Source organism: Anolis sagrei, chromosome 5, assembly GCF_037176765.1.
Source record: "Anolis sagrei isolate rAnoSag1 chromosome 5, rAnoSag1.mat, whole genome shotgun sequence".
Lineage (NCBI taxonomy): Eukaryota > Metazoa > Chordata > Lepidosauria > Squamata > Dactyloidae > Anolis > Anolis sagrei.
This window is the reverse complement of record NC_090025.1, coordinates 141419817-141435392: the sequence shown is the minus strand read 5'-3', so window position 1 is coordinate 141435392 and position 15576 is coordinate 141419817. Positions and strand designations below refer to the sequence as shown.

The 15576-nt window shown below is 41.3% G+C and overlaps 1 protein-coding gene across 4 annotated transcripts in view; it reads right to left on the bottom strand.

Moving 5' to 3' along the window:
- Nucleotides 1-15576, bottom strand: part of TBC1D30 (TBC1 domain family member 30) — a 65181-nt gene that overhangs the window by 36913 nt on the left and 12692 nt on the right. For 2 of the 4 annotated variants that reach the window (XM_060777519.2, XM_060777520.2), the window contains exon 1: nucleotides 118-606. The exons of the other annotated variants lie outside the window; for them this stretch is intronic. In XM_060777519.2, the coding sequence (XP_060633502.2) occupies nucleotides 118-295 (178 nt within the window). In that variant the 5' untranslated portion in view covers nucleotides 296-606. Of the gene's footprint in view, nucleotides 1-117; nucleotides 607-15576 lie in introns of those variants that run through there. 4 annotated transcript variants of the gene reach the window in all.

Sequence of the window (15576 nt, the reverse complement as noted above, 5' to 3'; positions counted from 1 at the left end):
TGGGTTAAGCCCGGCTAAAGGCAGCCCAGAAAAGCCCCACCACACACATACACACACACACTCCGGGGAGGCCGGGAGCGCCACTTTCAAAGCAGGAGTCAAGGAGCGAGGACCCACCGGGCTCCAAGGTGCAGAGCAGGCGCGGCGCGGTGCGGGAGATGCAGCTCCGCTTCTTCAAGACGTTGCTGAGGATGGTGCCCACTCCTCCGCCCCCGCCGTGGCCGCCCGCGGGGCTCTGCCGCTTGAGGCACCGTCCCCCGCGCCTCAGGGGCCCCGGCAGACGGTCCTGCCTCATCGGGAAGCCCAGCCGGGACCATGCAAGGGCTTGGGGCGCCGCGCGGTGACGCAGCCCCGGGCCTGGCGCCGAGGAGAGAAGGAACCTCGGTGCTGCGGTGCCTCCTGGGGTGGAGAAAGGGGGAAAGCGGGCCGGAGGGGTGCCGAAGCGATGCCAGGGAGAAGAGAGGCTGCTCTGGCCGCCCACAAGCCCAGCCTCACAGCACTAGCCCCTCCTCCGCCACTACCTAGGTTAACAATAAGCCCCCGTGCCTTTCTTCTCTCCCTCCTTGGAGGGAGCCGCAGAAGCGCGTGCGGGGCGGATGCGCGTGCGTGCGTGTGCGTGTGTGTGTGCGCGCGCCCAGGAGGCCCGCCAGACAAAGGGCGCCCCTTCCTACCCCCCCCCCCCCCCTCGCCTTCAGCAGGAAAGGCAGCTCAGGTTTCATAGAGATGCTTAGCAAGAAGGTGTCGATGGAGGAGCCTGATATGCAGACCTAACTAAGGGAGATGCAAAGCTGTTTTCCCTTCCCAACCTTCTTCAACAACTCCCCCACCACCACCCTCCACCTTGGCTTCTTTGTAGGTAAAGAACACAGAGGGCCTCCCACTCAAACCATCTCTGCTGACAACACTGCTGTTTATTTCTGGCTGTGTGATGTCATCGCACGCTTGATGGGAAAACAGGAAAAGAGATTTAAAGATGGGCTGAAAGCCAACCTTGAAAACTGTGGCATAGACACCGAGAACTGGAAAGCCTTGAGCGCTCTAACTGGAGGTCAGCTGTGACCAGCACTGCTGCGGAATTCGAAAAGGCATGAAAGGAGGGCAAAAGAGAGAAATGTGCCAAGAGGAAGGCAAGTCAAGCCAGCCGGTACCGCCTTCCATCTGGAAACTGATATCCTCACTGCGGAAGAAGATGCAAGTCAAGAATAGGGCTTCACAGCTGCCTACAACCCACTGCCAAGACAATAAGCCTCGAACTACGAGGGATCACCTATGTAAGTAAGTAAGTATAACTTCCCCAATGTAAGGCTTTATCTACACTGGCCCTTTAAAATAAATGAAGCCCCCAGTGGCGCAGCAGTGCCTCCGAAAAATCCTGCAAATCTCTTGGGAAGACTGGCAGACAAATGTCAGCATGCTGGAAGAAGCAAAGACCACCAGCACTGAAGTGATGCTCCTCCACCATCAACTCTGCTGGACTAGCCATGTTGTCCGAATGCCTGATCACCATCTCCCAAAGCAGTTACTCTACTCTGAACTCAAGAATGGGAAACGGAATGTTGGAGGACAGGAAAAGAGATTTAAAGATGAGCTTTAAGCTAACCTTAAAAACTGTGGCATAGACACCGAGAACTTGAGCACTCAAACTAGAGGTCAGCAATGCTGCAGAATTCAAAGAGGCACAAATGGAGGGCGAAAGAGGGAAATGTGCCAAGAGGAAGCCGAGTCAAGCCAAACCTGACCGGGACTGCCTTCCATCTGGAAACCAATGTCCTCACTGCAGGAGAAGATGCAAATCAAAAATAGGCCTCCACAGCCACCTATGGACCCACCGCAAAGACACCACATCAGGAAAACAATTATCCTCGAGCTATGAGGGATCGCCTAAGTAAGTGAGTATAACTTCCCCAATGTAAGGCTTCATCTACACTCACCATTTAATAATAAATGGAGCCCCAAGTGTTGCAGTGCTGCCTCCAAGAAATCCTGCAAATCTCTTAGGAGGACAGGTGGACAAATATCAGCATGCTGGAAGAAACAAAGACCACCAGCACTGAAGCAATGCTCCTCCGCCATCAACTCCACTGGACTGGCCATGTTGTCCGAATGTCCGATCACCGTCTCCCAAAGCAGTTACTCTACTTCAAACTCAAGAATGGGAAACAGAATGTTGGTGGACAGGAAAAGAGATTTAAAGATGAGCTTAACCTTAAAAACTGTGGCCTAGACATCGAGAACTGGGAAGCCCTGGCCCTTGGGCGCTCTAACTGGAGGTCACCTGTGACCAGCAGTGTTGCAGAATTTGAAGAGGCATGAACGGAGGGCAAAAGAGAGAAACGTAGCAAGAGGAAGGAGGCTGTGTCAAGCCAACCCTGACCAGGACCATCTTCCATCTGGAAACCAATGTCCTCACTGCAGGAGAACATGTGCATCAAGAATAGGGCTCCACAGCCACCTACGGACTCACTGCCAAGACATCACATCTGGAAGACCATCATCCTTGAGCTACAAGGGATTGCCTAAGTAAGTAAGTAAGTAAGGTAAAGCAAACCCTTGTGTTGGCAGGACTGAAGATCAACAGGTCAGAGGCCTGAATCCAGGGAGAGCACGGATGAGCTCCATATGTCAGCTCCGCTTCCCCATGTGGGACATGAGAGAAGCCTCCCACAAGAATGGTAAAAATACGGGCGTCCCCTGGGCAACGTCCTTGCAGACGGCGCATATGATGGTACCTGTATTGCCACAGTCATCTCCCTGAATCAGCCATAGCTTTCTTCTGTGCCACCAGATAAGCAAAACATGTCCTCATTCATAATCCTTTTCCTCTTTAACCCACAGAGAGGTCTAAATTCTAAGATGAAGGATTCTTTCTGTCTCCTGACATATCTAAGTAAAGCCCCTAAACTGAAAACATCCCCACAATTTCTTGTAGTCCTTTCAAATGGCCTAAATAAACTCCATAAGGTTTAGTCACTTTCCTAGAAGAAGAAATGTGACAAGCTTATAACACAAGGGATCTTGTGGCATCTCAAATGCTAATAAGTTTTATTTGGCACACTTTTTCGTGAACTACTGCCTACTTCTTTGACACTCTTGGAAAATGAAATAATTCTGCAAAAGCTTCCAGATCTTTAAGGAACTCGAATTAAAACACTTAATGCATCCATTCCCCTGCAAAGATTTCCAATAAATACAATTTCTTCCTATTCTCAAAACTGTTTAATCTTTTTTATTGTCAACACTAGTGTCTCGTTCTCAGTGAAAAAGCAGCTTTGGTCATTTTTATATATAGCATCAATGCCGTAAAATGCACAGATAAAGCATTCTGTATTGCTTCTACGGAGTACATTTTCATCAAGCCTGCAAAATAAATGGGTAACTAAGCATCCCAGTACAAGATATTTGTTTTACGAGCATATTTTAAGAGACAAGACCTTTTACTATCACACCAATGTGAACAATATATCAGCTGTGCAAACAGTGTATCAACACAAAAGCTGATAATTGTGGGTTTTATTAGTTTTGACTGGGGTGCATGCTTTGTAAGGCTTCTCAGACAAACGTTGCTATTTATATGTCAACGGCATAATTAATGTTAGGGACAAAGGACACCATTCTGTGTTCTTCTGATAAAAGACACACAAAGGACTGTTTTATTTTACATATTTTTATACAGAAAACATTATTGTAGATGTGGTTTTTTTCTTTCTTTGCTTCTCTGAAATACTCAAAACTAATACCTAGAGTAGTCATCTAGTGCAAATACAGGAAATTCCTAGAGTAGTCACTTAGGGCCCATCCACACAGTACCTTTATCCTAGGAGCTTCCGCAGAAAACAGGAGAGTAGCCAGACACCATCCCCTGTAAGTCCAGAAGCAATCGCTACGAAAGGCAATTCCCAGGTGTGGGAATATCACGATTTTGAGCCAAATACCCGAATCTTCGCATGTCTGTATGTCCCTGCAATCAGAAATCACAGGGTTTTTAATCTGGGTTTCTTCCCAGGTTTTAGATGCTTGTTCCTGATTGGTCAATTCCTAAAAAGAAGGTGACATTTGAGTAGAAGACAAAAACTTTTGTTTGTGTGCCAGAAACTTCATGAAATATGTGCAGGGCACAGGTTTTCTGGCAAGGACAAAAAACGGAACTTTTGCAATGATCCACATAACCCAATCTCTGCATATCCGCATCTTGCAGGTTTAAAAAAACACTGATTTCCAGTAGAAGTCCCGCAGCGGCCATCATGGGAGTCTTTAAATCTCGGAGCAAAGCATCAAGTTTGGACAATGGAGGTAGAAATCCCGGGACCAACAGGTCTGTATGTGGACCACTTCTGAAGTCCCAGGATTTTTTGCACCTCACTAAAAGCTGTGATTTAGTGCTGTCTGGAAGCACCCTTAGCTACATTACTTACTTATTTAGGCGATCCCTCGTTGTCCGAGTAAGATGCCTTTCCAAGTGTAGTGTTTTGGAGGTGGGTACATAGGTGGCTGTGGAGACCTATTCTTGATCCGCATGCTCTTCCACAGTGAGGGCATCGGTTTCCAGGTAGGAGGTGGTCAAGGTTGGCTTGACACGTCTTCCTCTTGGCACGTTTCTTCTTTTCACCCTTCAATTATGCCTCTTCGATTACCACAGCAGTGCTGGTCACAATTGACCTCCAGTTAGAGCGCTCAAGGGTCAGGGCTTCCCAGTTCTCACTGTCTATGCCACAGTTTTTAAGATTGGCTTTAAGCCCATCTTTAAATCTCTTTTCCTGCCCAGCAACCTTATCTTTCCCATTCTTGAGATGGGTGCATAGTAACTGCTTTGAGAGATGGTGATCAGGTATTCGGACAATGTGGCCAGTCCAGCAGAGTTGATGGCGTAGGAGCATCGCTTCAGTGCTTATGGTCTTTGCTTTTTACAGCATGCTGACATTTGTCTGCCTGACTTCCCAAGAGATTTGCAGGATTTTTCAGAGGCAACAGTGATGGAATTATTCCAGGAGTTGAGTGTGATGTCTGCAGATAGTCCACATTTCGCAGGTGCATAGCGGAATTGGGAGGACAACAGCTTTATAAACAAGCATCTTGGTATCCCTATGGGTGTCCCAATCCTCAAACACTCTCTGCTTCATTAGGAAAAATGCTGCACTCACAGAGCTCAGGCAGTGTTGTATTTGTCACTTAGTACAAATAAAACACAACCCCATATCTGTGGGGAAATATGTTCATAGAATTCGCATGGATACATGAATCCATGGATAATAGTGAACCCTATTGAAATGAAGTACATTATAGCTCTTGTGCACCATAGAGCTGCACTAGAGGTCTGAGAAACTGCCTAGAACACATATTTTCTCAAACAAGGATAAATGAAACCACAGATATTGGTTCTGTGGATATGGCTGGTAATATACAGGAAATAGCTGACTATTTTCTTTTTAATGCTCAGACTATACAAGTCATTTGTTATACTTAATTGATAAAATAAGATTTGATCAAACCCATGCTGACTTGCTGCTACCATACAACTGCCAATCTGAACCAAGACTTATTGGGTATACTGGTATCTCTTGATGTTAGGTAAGTATAGAACTAGGTATAACAAAGAAAACTGTAGAAAAGTACTTTACTGCTTTAAGGTAGTACCACTTCAAAGTATAATGTAACACCAATGTCCATTAAAGCTGTCCATCCCACATATGTTTCTCAAGCACCTTCTTCACTGCCATGTAAAATCCAGATTATCTGTTTTAAACTGGATTATATGGCAGTGTAGACTCATACAATCCAGTTCAAAGCAGATATTGTGGATTATCTGCTTTGATAATCTGAATTACATGGCAGTGTAGAAGGCCTCGTTTTCCTGTTGCACAATAAAAGGTGGTTTATATTTCATAGCTGCCATATGGACACTCTTACATTTTTAATTTACATCACTGTAAATACCTCGAAGGCATGAGATCTTGTCTCATCTTGGAAGCTAAGAAGAATAAGCGCTGGTTAGTACTTGGATGGAAGACCGCCAATGAATACTAGATGCCATAAGCTGTATTTCAGAGGAAAGAGAAGAAACCCACCTTTGAGCATTCCTTGCCCAAGAAAACCCTATGAAATCCATGGGGCTACCACATCTCAAACAGGAGACCTGAAGAGACATACATACACACACATTCAAAACATCTGAGATGGTACAAGCAAACACTTGCACAGTATGTGACTGTACCTTAACATCATGCATTTAAAAACAATATGGATATAGGAGCTGAACGTTTTTTAGAGATATGGCCATACTGCGAAATACCATATGGATCCGGAATAGGACTTAAGGACCCACCACTAAAACTCAACCCTGGGAAGGCAATCATACTCAGCCACAAGTGATTGCCAATAGATAGACAGACGTAGATGGTAACAACAATAACATGTAAACCAGCACGAGATAACAGGAAGAAGCTTGATCGTTTTTAATTTATGATGATCTAAGGCAAACCTATTGTGAGGTTTTCTTGATAAGATTTGAACAGAACAGACTTGATTTGATCTTCCTTTAAAAGTCATTCAGTGGATTTCCATGGCTGAGTGGGGATTTGGTCCCCAGAGTCTCAGTCTAATGCTCAAACCACTATACCATGCTGGTTCTCACACATAACTTAGACATAAGGGATAAAGTTTGCCTTAGGAAAAATATGCACCATTCTTAGGTGTGTACACTAAACACCTGGGATGGTGCTTTCTTACTAGCCAAAAATGAATACTTCTTTCAGTTTGTGAAAGGAAATATATTTTGGCTAGCTCTCAAAGGCTACTTTGAGTAGTCCACTCTATTATCAGGAAACATTAGACTATAAAAACAGGGAAATGGAAGTGGAAAGTACATCTTATCTCTTATTTTTGCAGCTGAAACCTGTCAAATGTTTAACACATTACGTCACACAGGCAACACAGATTGAGCCACACTTCCCCTGTCATTTAATATAATTATTTACTTAGTAGCTTACATAGAATTGCACTTGAAAATTATGATTACTAGCTTAATCAGTCTAGACAGATATGTCAGAAGCAATAAAGTTCTAACATCCAATTTTGACAAATGAATCAGAAGATGTAAACCAGAGCTAAGCTTGCCATTTAAGAATTCTAAAATTATGGAAATTTGGAACCCACCACATTTTAATTGCATAGCAGACTAGTTAGTGCTCCTTTTAAATAAGAATCTGATTGAAATACTAAAGATTGTGTGCTATCAGATTGCAGTACTTGAAACATCGAAGAACAAGACTGCTATGAGAACCAAAGACATATATAGAGCCACAGAAATGTGGAGGAGGAATTGTGGGCTTATAGCAATGGCTCCCAACCTTTTTTTGATCAGTGACAACTTTGACCAGGGACCACTTGACCAGGGACCACTTTGACCAGAAACCACTCTCCAACATTAGTACCAAAAGGGTTACGAATCAGCTTTTGGTCATCTTCAGATTCGGTTTGGTTATTTGGGGTCCTGATTCAGAAAATTACATTAGATAGACCACATCAACTCTAGTTTCTGATGCAGAACATATGCCATCCAGTAGTCACCATCTGCTCGCCCACAGAAAATTGTATTTAATAGTCTAGAACTGAAGTGGTAGTAGTAATCTTTTGTACTACTGATGTGGTAGTAGTAATCTTTTGAGGGTAGTCAACCTCTCCCCTCCCAACATCCTGTTGCCTCGGCACTATAAGATGGTTTCGCGAGACCAGTCACTCTCATTGCTGTGTGGTTTTGAGGCAACGATGTAATAATGGTGAGACTGAGGACCATATTTTCATTCTTACGGACCTTTGGTGGTCCATGACCACAGGTTGGGAACCACTGTCCAAAGTCATAGGAAAGGTGTGCAAACTACACAATTTGTATGCAAAGGGTTTAAGTTTCCACCTTTAATATCTTCAGAATGAACTGAAAAGATTTCTGTCTAAAACCAAGAAAGGTTCCTCTATCTCAAAGTAGACAATACAGAGTTAGATGAACCCATGATCTGATTACACATAAAGAAGGCTCCAGTATTTCATTTTGAGATGTTGTTGCTGTGATGAAGCTGACGTTATTATTTTAACATTTTTGGCATCACATTTTCCTGCACCATTGGGAGGGGGGCATTTTCCTATTATGAAACATGGTGTCTCAAGACTGCAGTTTTATCTACATTTTGAACGCTTTCCAAGACATCTTTTCTGTGATCATGACATGACTAAACAGGTCAGAGCAATTGTGAAACAGATCGGAGCAATTATGAGATCTTTTTCTCTGCAAATACACACACAGTGGCACTTAGTGTTATCAGATTGCGCATTTTCCAATTCTATGGTTCTGATAATAGGCACTAATTGGACTAGAAGGATTTAACTGCAGGAATATCCTATGTGCAGTAATGGTGGGCTCAGAGGTTCAGAGACATGCTGCATTGCTGTCACTTTGACTGAATTACGTCTAATAACTAATTTGAAATTGTATTCTTTAAGATCAGCAAACATTAAAATTCAGATATGACTGTATGCTGCAGTGCAGTAACTGTTAGCACTTTCTAACTCTTTATAAATCAGTACATTGCTGGCACTAATTGCTAAACAGCTGTTCCCTGTGTGTTCAGTCTTCTCAGCAAAGGCAATGTTTTTCTTCCACAGAGAACAAGGAGTCTGCAATTTTCCGACATGAATGTTCCAAGTATTATTTTTAGAAGCATTATATTTAGTTGATGCTTTTGACAAATTTCTCATGCTTCAGAAAGTAACCACACAGAGAGATATGAAATGGTAGAAATTACATCAAATAATGAACACATGGCCAAGAGATTGACAGCTCGTTGCACAATTATGTACAGTGCTGGCAGCTAACTTAACTGAAATGAGTTCCTACTCTCCCAAATCCTGCAGACTTACTTAGATAGTTCTACATAATAGCTATGCTGGTGCTTACTCACTTATGTATGTCTATGTTCATTACTGACACATTGTTTTCATCTGATCTAAGCATGGCTTTCAAACTCACTGAATATTCATTGTTGGAGCATGCAAGAAATCAGTTAGTGTGTGTGTCAACTGTAAAATAAGAAGCACCAAGCTGATTGGCTGGGCAATGCCCAGGGAGATGGCTGAGCCTGGGTCTTTTGGATACTGTTACATTTATCAGGCTTGAGCTATGCACGTGCAGAGAGAGAAGTAGACAGAGAGGTGCAGTTTGGAGTGTGCTCTTGCTTCATGAGCTGCTGACAGGAAGATTCTCCACATGGACAAAGAAAGACCATTTTAAATATCTCATAAAAGGACATTATGTGAGTTGTTGCTACTGATCACACAATTGTAAATATATTTTTCTCTGTTATGAAGAGAAAACTACTAGTTCTTTATTGTTCATCTGTGTGGCATATTTTCTTTCTCTGGCAAGACAGTGTGTGGGCTGATCAAAAGTGAACTATGCATGATTTTCATTTCATCACATTCTTGGGGTAGTCACTGACTCTAGGGCTAACCATGGGTGCATCTATACTGTAGAATTAATGCAGGTTGACCCCACTTTAACTGCCATGGCTCAATGCTATGGAATGATAAGATTTTTAGTTTGGTGAAGCACCAGCGCTCTTTGGCAAAGAAGGCAAAATACGTTATAAAACTACACCTTTCCTATATATTTTTTGTTTCTTTGTTTGGTCATTTCCGACTCTTCGTAACCTCATGGACCAGCCCATGCCAGAGCTCCCTGCCGGCCAAGGCCACCCCTACTTCAAGGATAACATCCATCCATCTTGCCCTTGGTCAGCCCCTCTTTCTTTTTTGTTCCATTTTCCCCAGCATAATTGTCTTCTCCAGGCTATCTTGTCTTCTCACTATGTGGCCAAAGGACTTCATCTTTGTCTCTAATGTTCTTCCCTCCAGTGAGCAGCTGGGCATTATTTCCTGGAGGATGGACTGTTTTGATTTTCTTGCGGTCCAAGGCACTCTCAGAATTTTCCTCCAACACCACAGTTCAAGAGTGTCTATCTACCTTCGCTCAGTCTTCCTTACAGTCCATCTCTTACATCTATAGTTACAACCTGACCCCAATTAAAGTTTAATAGAAGGACTCAGATTTAAACAGCAACAAGTATATTAAACATGGTATAACAATCTGATAACTTCTAATAAACTATTAAGATCCCTAAAACCGTAAGAAAATTGCTGGACACAAATGGTTGATAAGTGTGGAACTGGGATTGGAAAGATTAAGTAAATAAGATACATTATATTGAGTGAAAATGTAAGTGGAATTTCATTATTGTGGTTTGTATGACTCTACTTGTGTCTGCAACTAATTTAAAAAATGAAACAAAAATGAAAAAACAAGGTAGATTGAGTTTCCCTTTTTTTATGAAGCACAACTGAAGAATTTGCTGCATGTTGTTGCTATCAGATTCATCTAAAAGTCTAAAAGTACTACTAAATGGCAATATACACAACGTTTTCATAACCCCCACATTCAGTTAGGTCAGGGATGTGAAACTTTTTTTTCATTGAGGGCCACATCACCCTTAAGGTTGCCTTCAAAGGACTGTTAAATCAATGGACAGCGAATCCACTGATACAGAGGGCCAACTATATATATATGTTTAGATAGTTGGCAGTGCCCTTCAATTGTTACCCAGTTCAGTTCCCCAGATGTCATTGAATGACAATTCCCATCATTTTTAATTATCCTCCATGCAGACTGGGGATAACTGAAACTGCAACACAACAGACCTTGTAGCTTCGAGGCCGGGGAAAGGTTAAAGGACATTTTATCATCAGACATCATATCCACAAGGCTTGTATCTAAATTCAAACCTCACTATCTTGACTAAACAGAACAAACTGTAGCCTTCCAGATGTTACTGTATCACAACTCCCATCAGTTCTACTCATTATAATGTCTAATGAAGAAGAATACAGCTGTTGTGGTCCAGCATCTGAAGAGCCACATAATATGACATGGTAGGCCAGATTCATCCAATGGGCCTCTATTTTGACATATGTGAGCTAGGGGATCCCAAATGGGGTTGTAACCCACAGTTTAAGAAGCCTTGATCTAGTCCAGCAACGTCTGGAGGACCACATTATTTTTATCCCTAATTTAGGTACAAGGCTCAGGGCATCACAGTGTGTTGAGATTATGGTATTCAGAGCTCCCTATAACCCACCCTCACAGTTATGGCTTAAACCAATAGTTTGATTAATTAAAACATAATATGCTGTTATAAGCCTACCAATTCAAATCAAAGTCATTTTAGCTACACTCGCCCTAATCCCTGGCATAAATAGATGGCTTTTGTAGCTTTCTTGCAAAAACAGCTAAAGCAATCATAACTGTTTCCCTGGTAAATCAATGCCATGGGCTTAACATACCCTGGACTTCCAGCTGAGTATAACTGAGCTCTACATACAGAACTTGGTCAAGCTTTTATAGAGCTTTGTTTGTGAAATTGGCAACTGCATTAGGATATTGGCAGCGATGAACAATTGGCTGGGGTTTACATAATCCTCTAGGAAAGATAGTAATCATTATGTCACCCACACAAAGTTGCAGAGCATTGAATTTTGTGAAAATAACACTATTGTTCCCTGCTTTGAGTTCAAGCAGTGGGTGGCAGCACCTAACAGCAAGTGCGGCAATGACTAACATGGAAGCAAAATGAGATATTTGAGACACATTCTCCTAGTAAATGGCGGTCAGAGCCAAACAATTGCAAAACCCGTTTTGCAGCGATGCAAGAGTTTTACAGAAGAGTACCCTCACTGTTTCATGGGAAGCTACTTTTGAAAGTAGAAAGATTGTACATAAAGTAAGACTAAGGCCGTTGTATGCACTTAAAAGTTTCTCTTTGAATATTAGCTATACATTATAAATCTAGTTGCAAGGTAAAGCTCATGTCTTTGGTTTTTGCATCACCCCTTCAATGACAGATAAGAAATACCTTCAAAACCTTGATCAATACATAATAACACTGAAAATAGGTGAAAGGGTATAATTAATTTGGACTACAGTCCCCAGAATCCAAAGTTAAATAGCCATGTACAAAACCATGTCACATCATTACAATTTCTAGATATGTACATTAATATCTAATAAATGCTAATAAAACCAAACTATAACAGATTATAATTTTGTGCCTCTTGCTTAATATTAGAATATCTTCATCTCCTTCAAGATTATCACGTTTTGGAATTCAAATTATGGGAGTGTTGTATCCCAGAGCAGGAACACCTCTGTCCTTAAACACCACACCAGTATAGTAAAATCAGCAAACAGTTTTTTGAAGGGCATATGTAAGCAAAGCAATAAAAATGATAGAAACAGTATAGTCCAAAGCAGTAATATCTAAAGGTAACAAATAGTTCGTGAACTTCAAGGTACAAAGACAAAAACTCAAGATGCAAGTATGCAAAATCCAAAAGAACAAGACAGTATGGAGATGCAATACCCACAACATGATCCTGTCAAAACTTGAAACTTGAAACTAGAAATCCACTTAGAAACAAGACTGTCATGATGATGAGACTGAGCTAAAATCCTTTCTCCATCTCATATAAAGCTTTTTCTGTCTCATCAAATGAAAGGAAAACATTCTGTTTGCCTTTACAAACAGATAAGGTTTTCTTATCTCTCTTTTCTAGCATATGGGCTGACCTTAGTTTACAAAAGTCTTGTTTTCGATCTTCAATCTCATTAAATTCTGCACCTGACAAATCATCCTCAGAAGGCAGTTTCTCAGAGAAAGGCTGCTGTGGACCTCTTTCAGGGATTTGACCTTGGGAATCTACATGGGAAGCATTCAGCAAGGCCTGGACTTGACTCATGCTCGGGAAAACCCCCATCCCCATTGACATCAGACACAATCACAGGCTGAACTACAACAGGGAGACCATTTTTCAAGAGCTTGAGGGAAAGTTCTACCTCAAAAAGCCTTCCTTTTCTCTATCACTTTCTCATATCATTTAGAAGCTTGAGAGTTCAGCGTTCAAAAATCTTGTAGGGAATAGAGACAATGTAATTGGGTTGTTGTGAGTTTTTCAGGCTGTATGGCCATTTTTCAATAGTATTCTCTCCTGATGTTTCACCTGCATGTATGGCAGGCATCCTCAGAGGTTTGTTCAGAGGTCTGTTAATTATTTGGATGAACATGGTCACTCCACTTCTCTCAATCAGTGAGGACATACAAGGTATATTTGGACCTTGCAAGGAAAGATACTGGGTAGCAAATGTAATGAAGCTGGCTTCATTTTTGGTCAACTCTCAGCTTTGGTGAGCTTAGTCCGCTTCCATTACTCCCAGTGAGGTTTGGCTATCATTGACAGGAACTTACATGAATAGATTTGGTTCCCCAGAACAGCCATTTGCTTCCAACGCATGGAGAAAATCAGGCCAATTTCCTTTGCCTTATGAGTAATGAAAACCCATAGAATGAGACTTTTGATAGCCAGACGTAACATTTTTATATTATAATTTTTAAACATACATATTCACATTCATAAGATTCTGCTTTATACATGTATTTCAAAGCCAAATAAATCAGCATGCATACATGGATTTAATTCCTCTTTGAACGGTGCCAAATGCATGCAAGCATCCTTCACAATTAACATGGCACACCTCCGTGGTACTTTAAAGGAAAACACTGCACAGGACATGGTTCAGGATAAGTGAGGATGCAACTTGCAGTCAAACAACATCTGGAGAACTACACATTCCTCCCTCTGCCTTTAGAGCATTTGCATATTATTCAGTCCTTGATGAAGGACACAAGCTCTAAACATAATCTGACACTTAGATTTCAGTTTTAGGCATACTTTCCTGAAAGATGCCTCAGTTAACTCTGTGATTCTTACTTCCATGCATAGGATTGTGCTGCATCCAATCCTAAGCAACTATTTCACTTGGAAGCAGATAATTTCCTCTTTTTCATCTGCTAACCGGAAAAGGAGAACCTTAATAGCTGTACCTCAAAAAGTGCCCTGAGGCATAATTAACTTCTGAATTGCATGCAATCAAAATATCAGTTCAGCACCATGTTCATGCTACGCCATTTACTGTACCTGGGTATAGTACACTGCCGTGCTGCATGTTAATGGAAAAGATACAAGACAAAGAATGTTAGCTTTAGAACGTTTCTGGAGACAACAAGTTGTGTGAGGCATTTTATACATAATATTGCTATCAATATTATTATCTACTAACCAAACAGTACTAATTTGATCTACCTAACACTTACACATATATAGCAACCAATGGCACACCACTAAGCAACTATTCTACTCCCTGGATTGTATCTCCCTGTGGGTACAATCCAGCCAAAGTGAAATCCTTTAAAACTTATGAACTTGGTATGAACTTATTAATAGCTACTTCATTGTTAGTATTTTTTATGTTGTACCAAATCTGTTGGTCTTCAAATCATCTATTCTGTAGTCAATAATCGGTTGGGTTCTTAAGCAGGGTATGTTTTAAAATTTCAGGATATTAATGAAAACATTGCTGAAGCTGAATTTGCACATGTTTCAAATATCATTTCATTGTTTTAGAATTAAATCCGAGGCATGTCTACTCAGAAGTAAGCCTGAGTTTAATGCAACTTATTTCCAAACATGTCAAGGTTAACGATAAAGGTAAAAGTTTCCAACTCTGGGGGGTGGTGCTAATCTCCATTTCTAAGCCAAAGAGCCAACATTGTCCATAGACACCTCCAAAATCATGTGGTCAGAGCGCCGTTACCTTCCTGCCAGAGCAGTACCTATTGATCTATTCACATTTACATGTTTTGAAGTGCTAGGTTGGCAGAAGCTGGGGCTAACAGTGGGAACTCACCCCACTCCATGGATTCGAACCGCCAACCTTTTGGTCTGCAAGTTCTGCAACTCAGTGGTTTAACCTGCAGCCCCACCGCAGCCCCTATGTTAAGGTTAAGCATATCTTATTCAGAACTCCAATATCCAATATACTTCACTATCCGAAATTGTTCACACAGATAGATGAGACACCTTTGCTTTCTGGTATGCACAAACTTTGATTCATGAACAAAACTAATTAAAATATTATGTATAAAATTACCTTCATACTATATGTAAATGGTGTACATATATGAAATATAGATGAATTTTGTATTTAGACTTGGGTCCTAACCCACCTAAATATTCCAAAACCTCCCTTCAAAATTAAAAATCTGAAATTAAAAACACTTCTTGTCTCAAGCATTTAGAATAAGCAATACTCAACCTGTATAGAACTAGAGCCTTAAACACTGTTTCAATCTAAATAGTTTTTTTTTTTTGTAGCTTAAGAATTACAACTTTTAGGGGGGAAATCAAAAGAAATGAAACAAAAAAAACATATAATCTGATCCTGTGTGTGTTTACTTTGAAATAAGTCCCATTACATTCAGTGCAGCAGTTTTGAAATCTTCATGTTGGAAATAGCAATCTTCTACAAGCCTCCTATCCTAGTTATTTGTTATATATGTAATTCAGTTTGCTTGCTATATTGTATATATGTGTGTTGGTATGCAGTTTTCCTTAACTCTATGTTCTGGAAGGGACTATAGACCA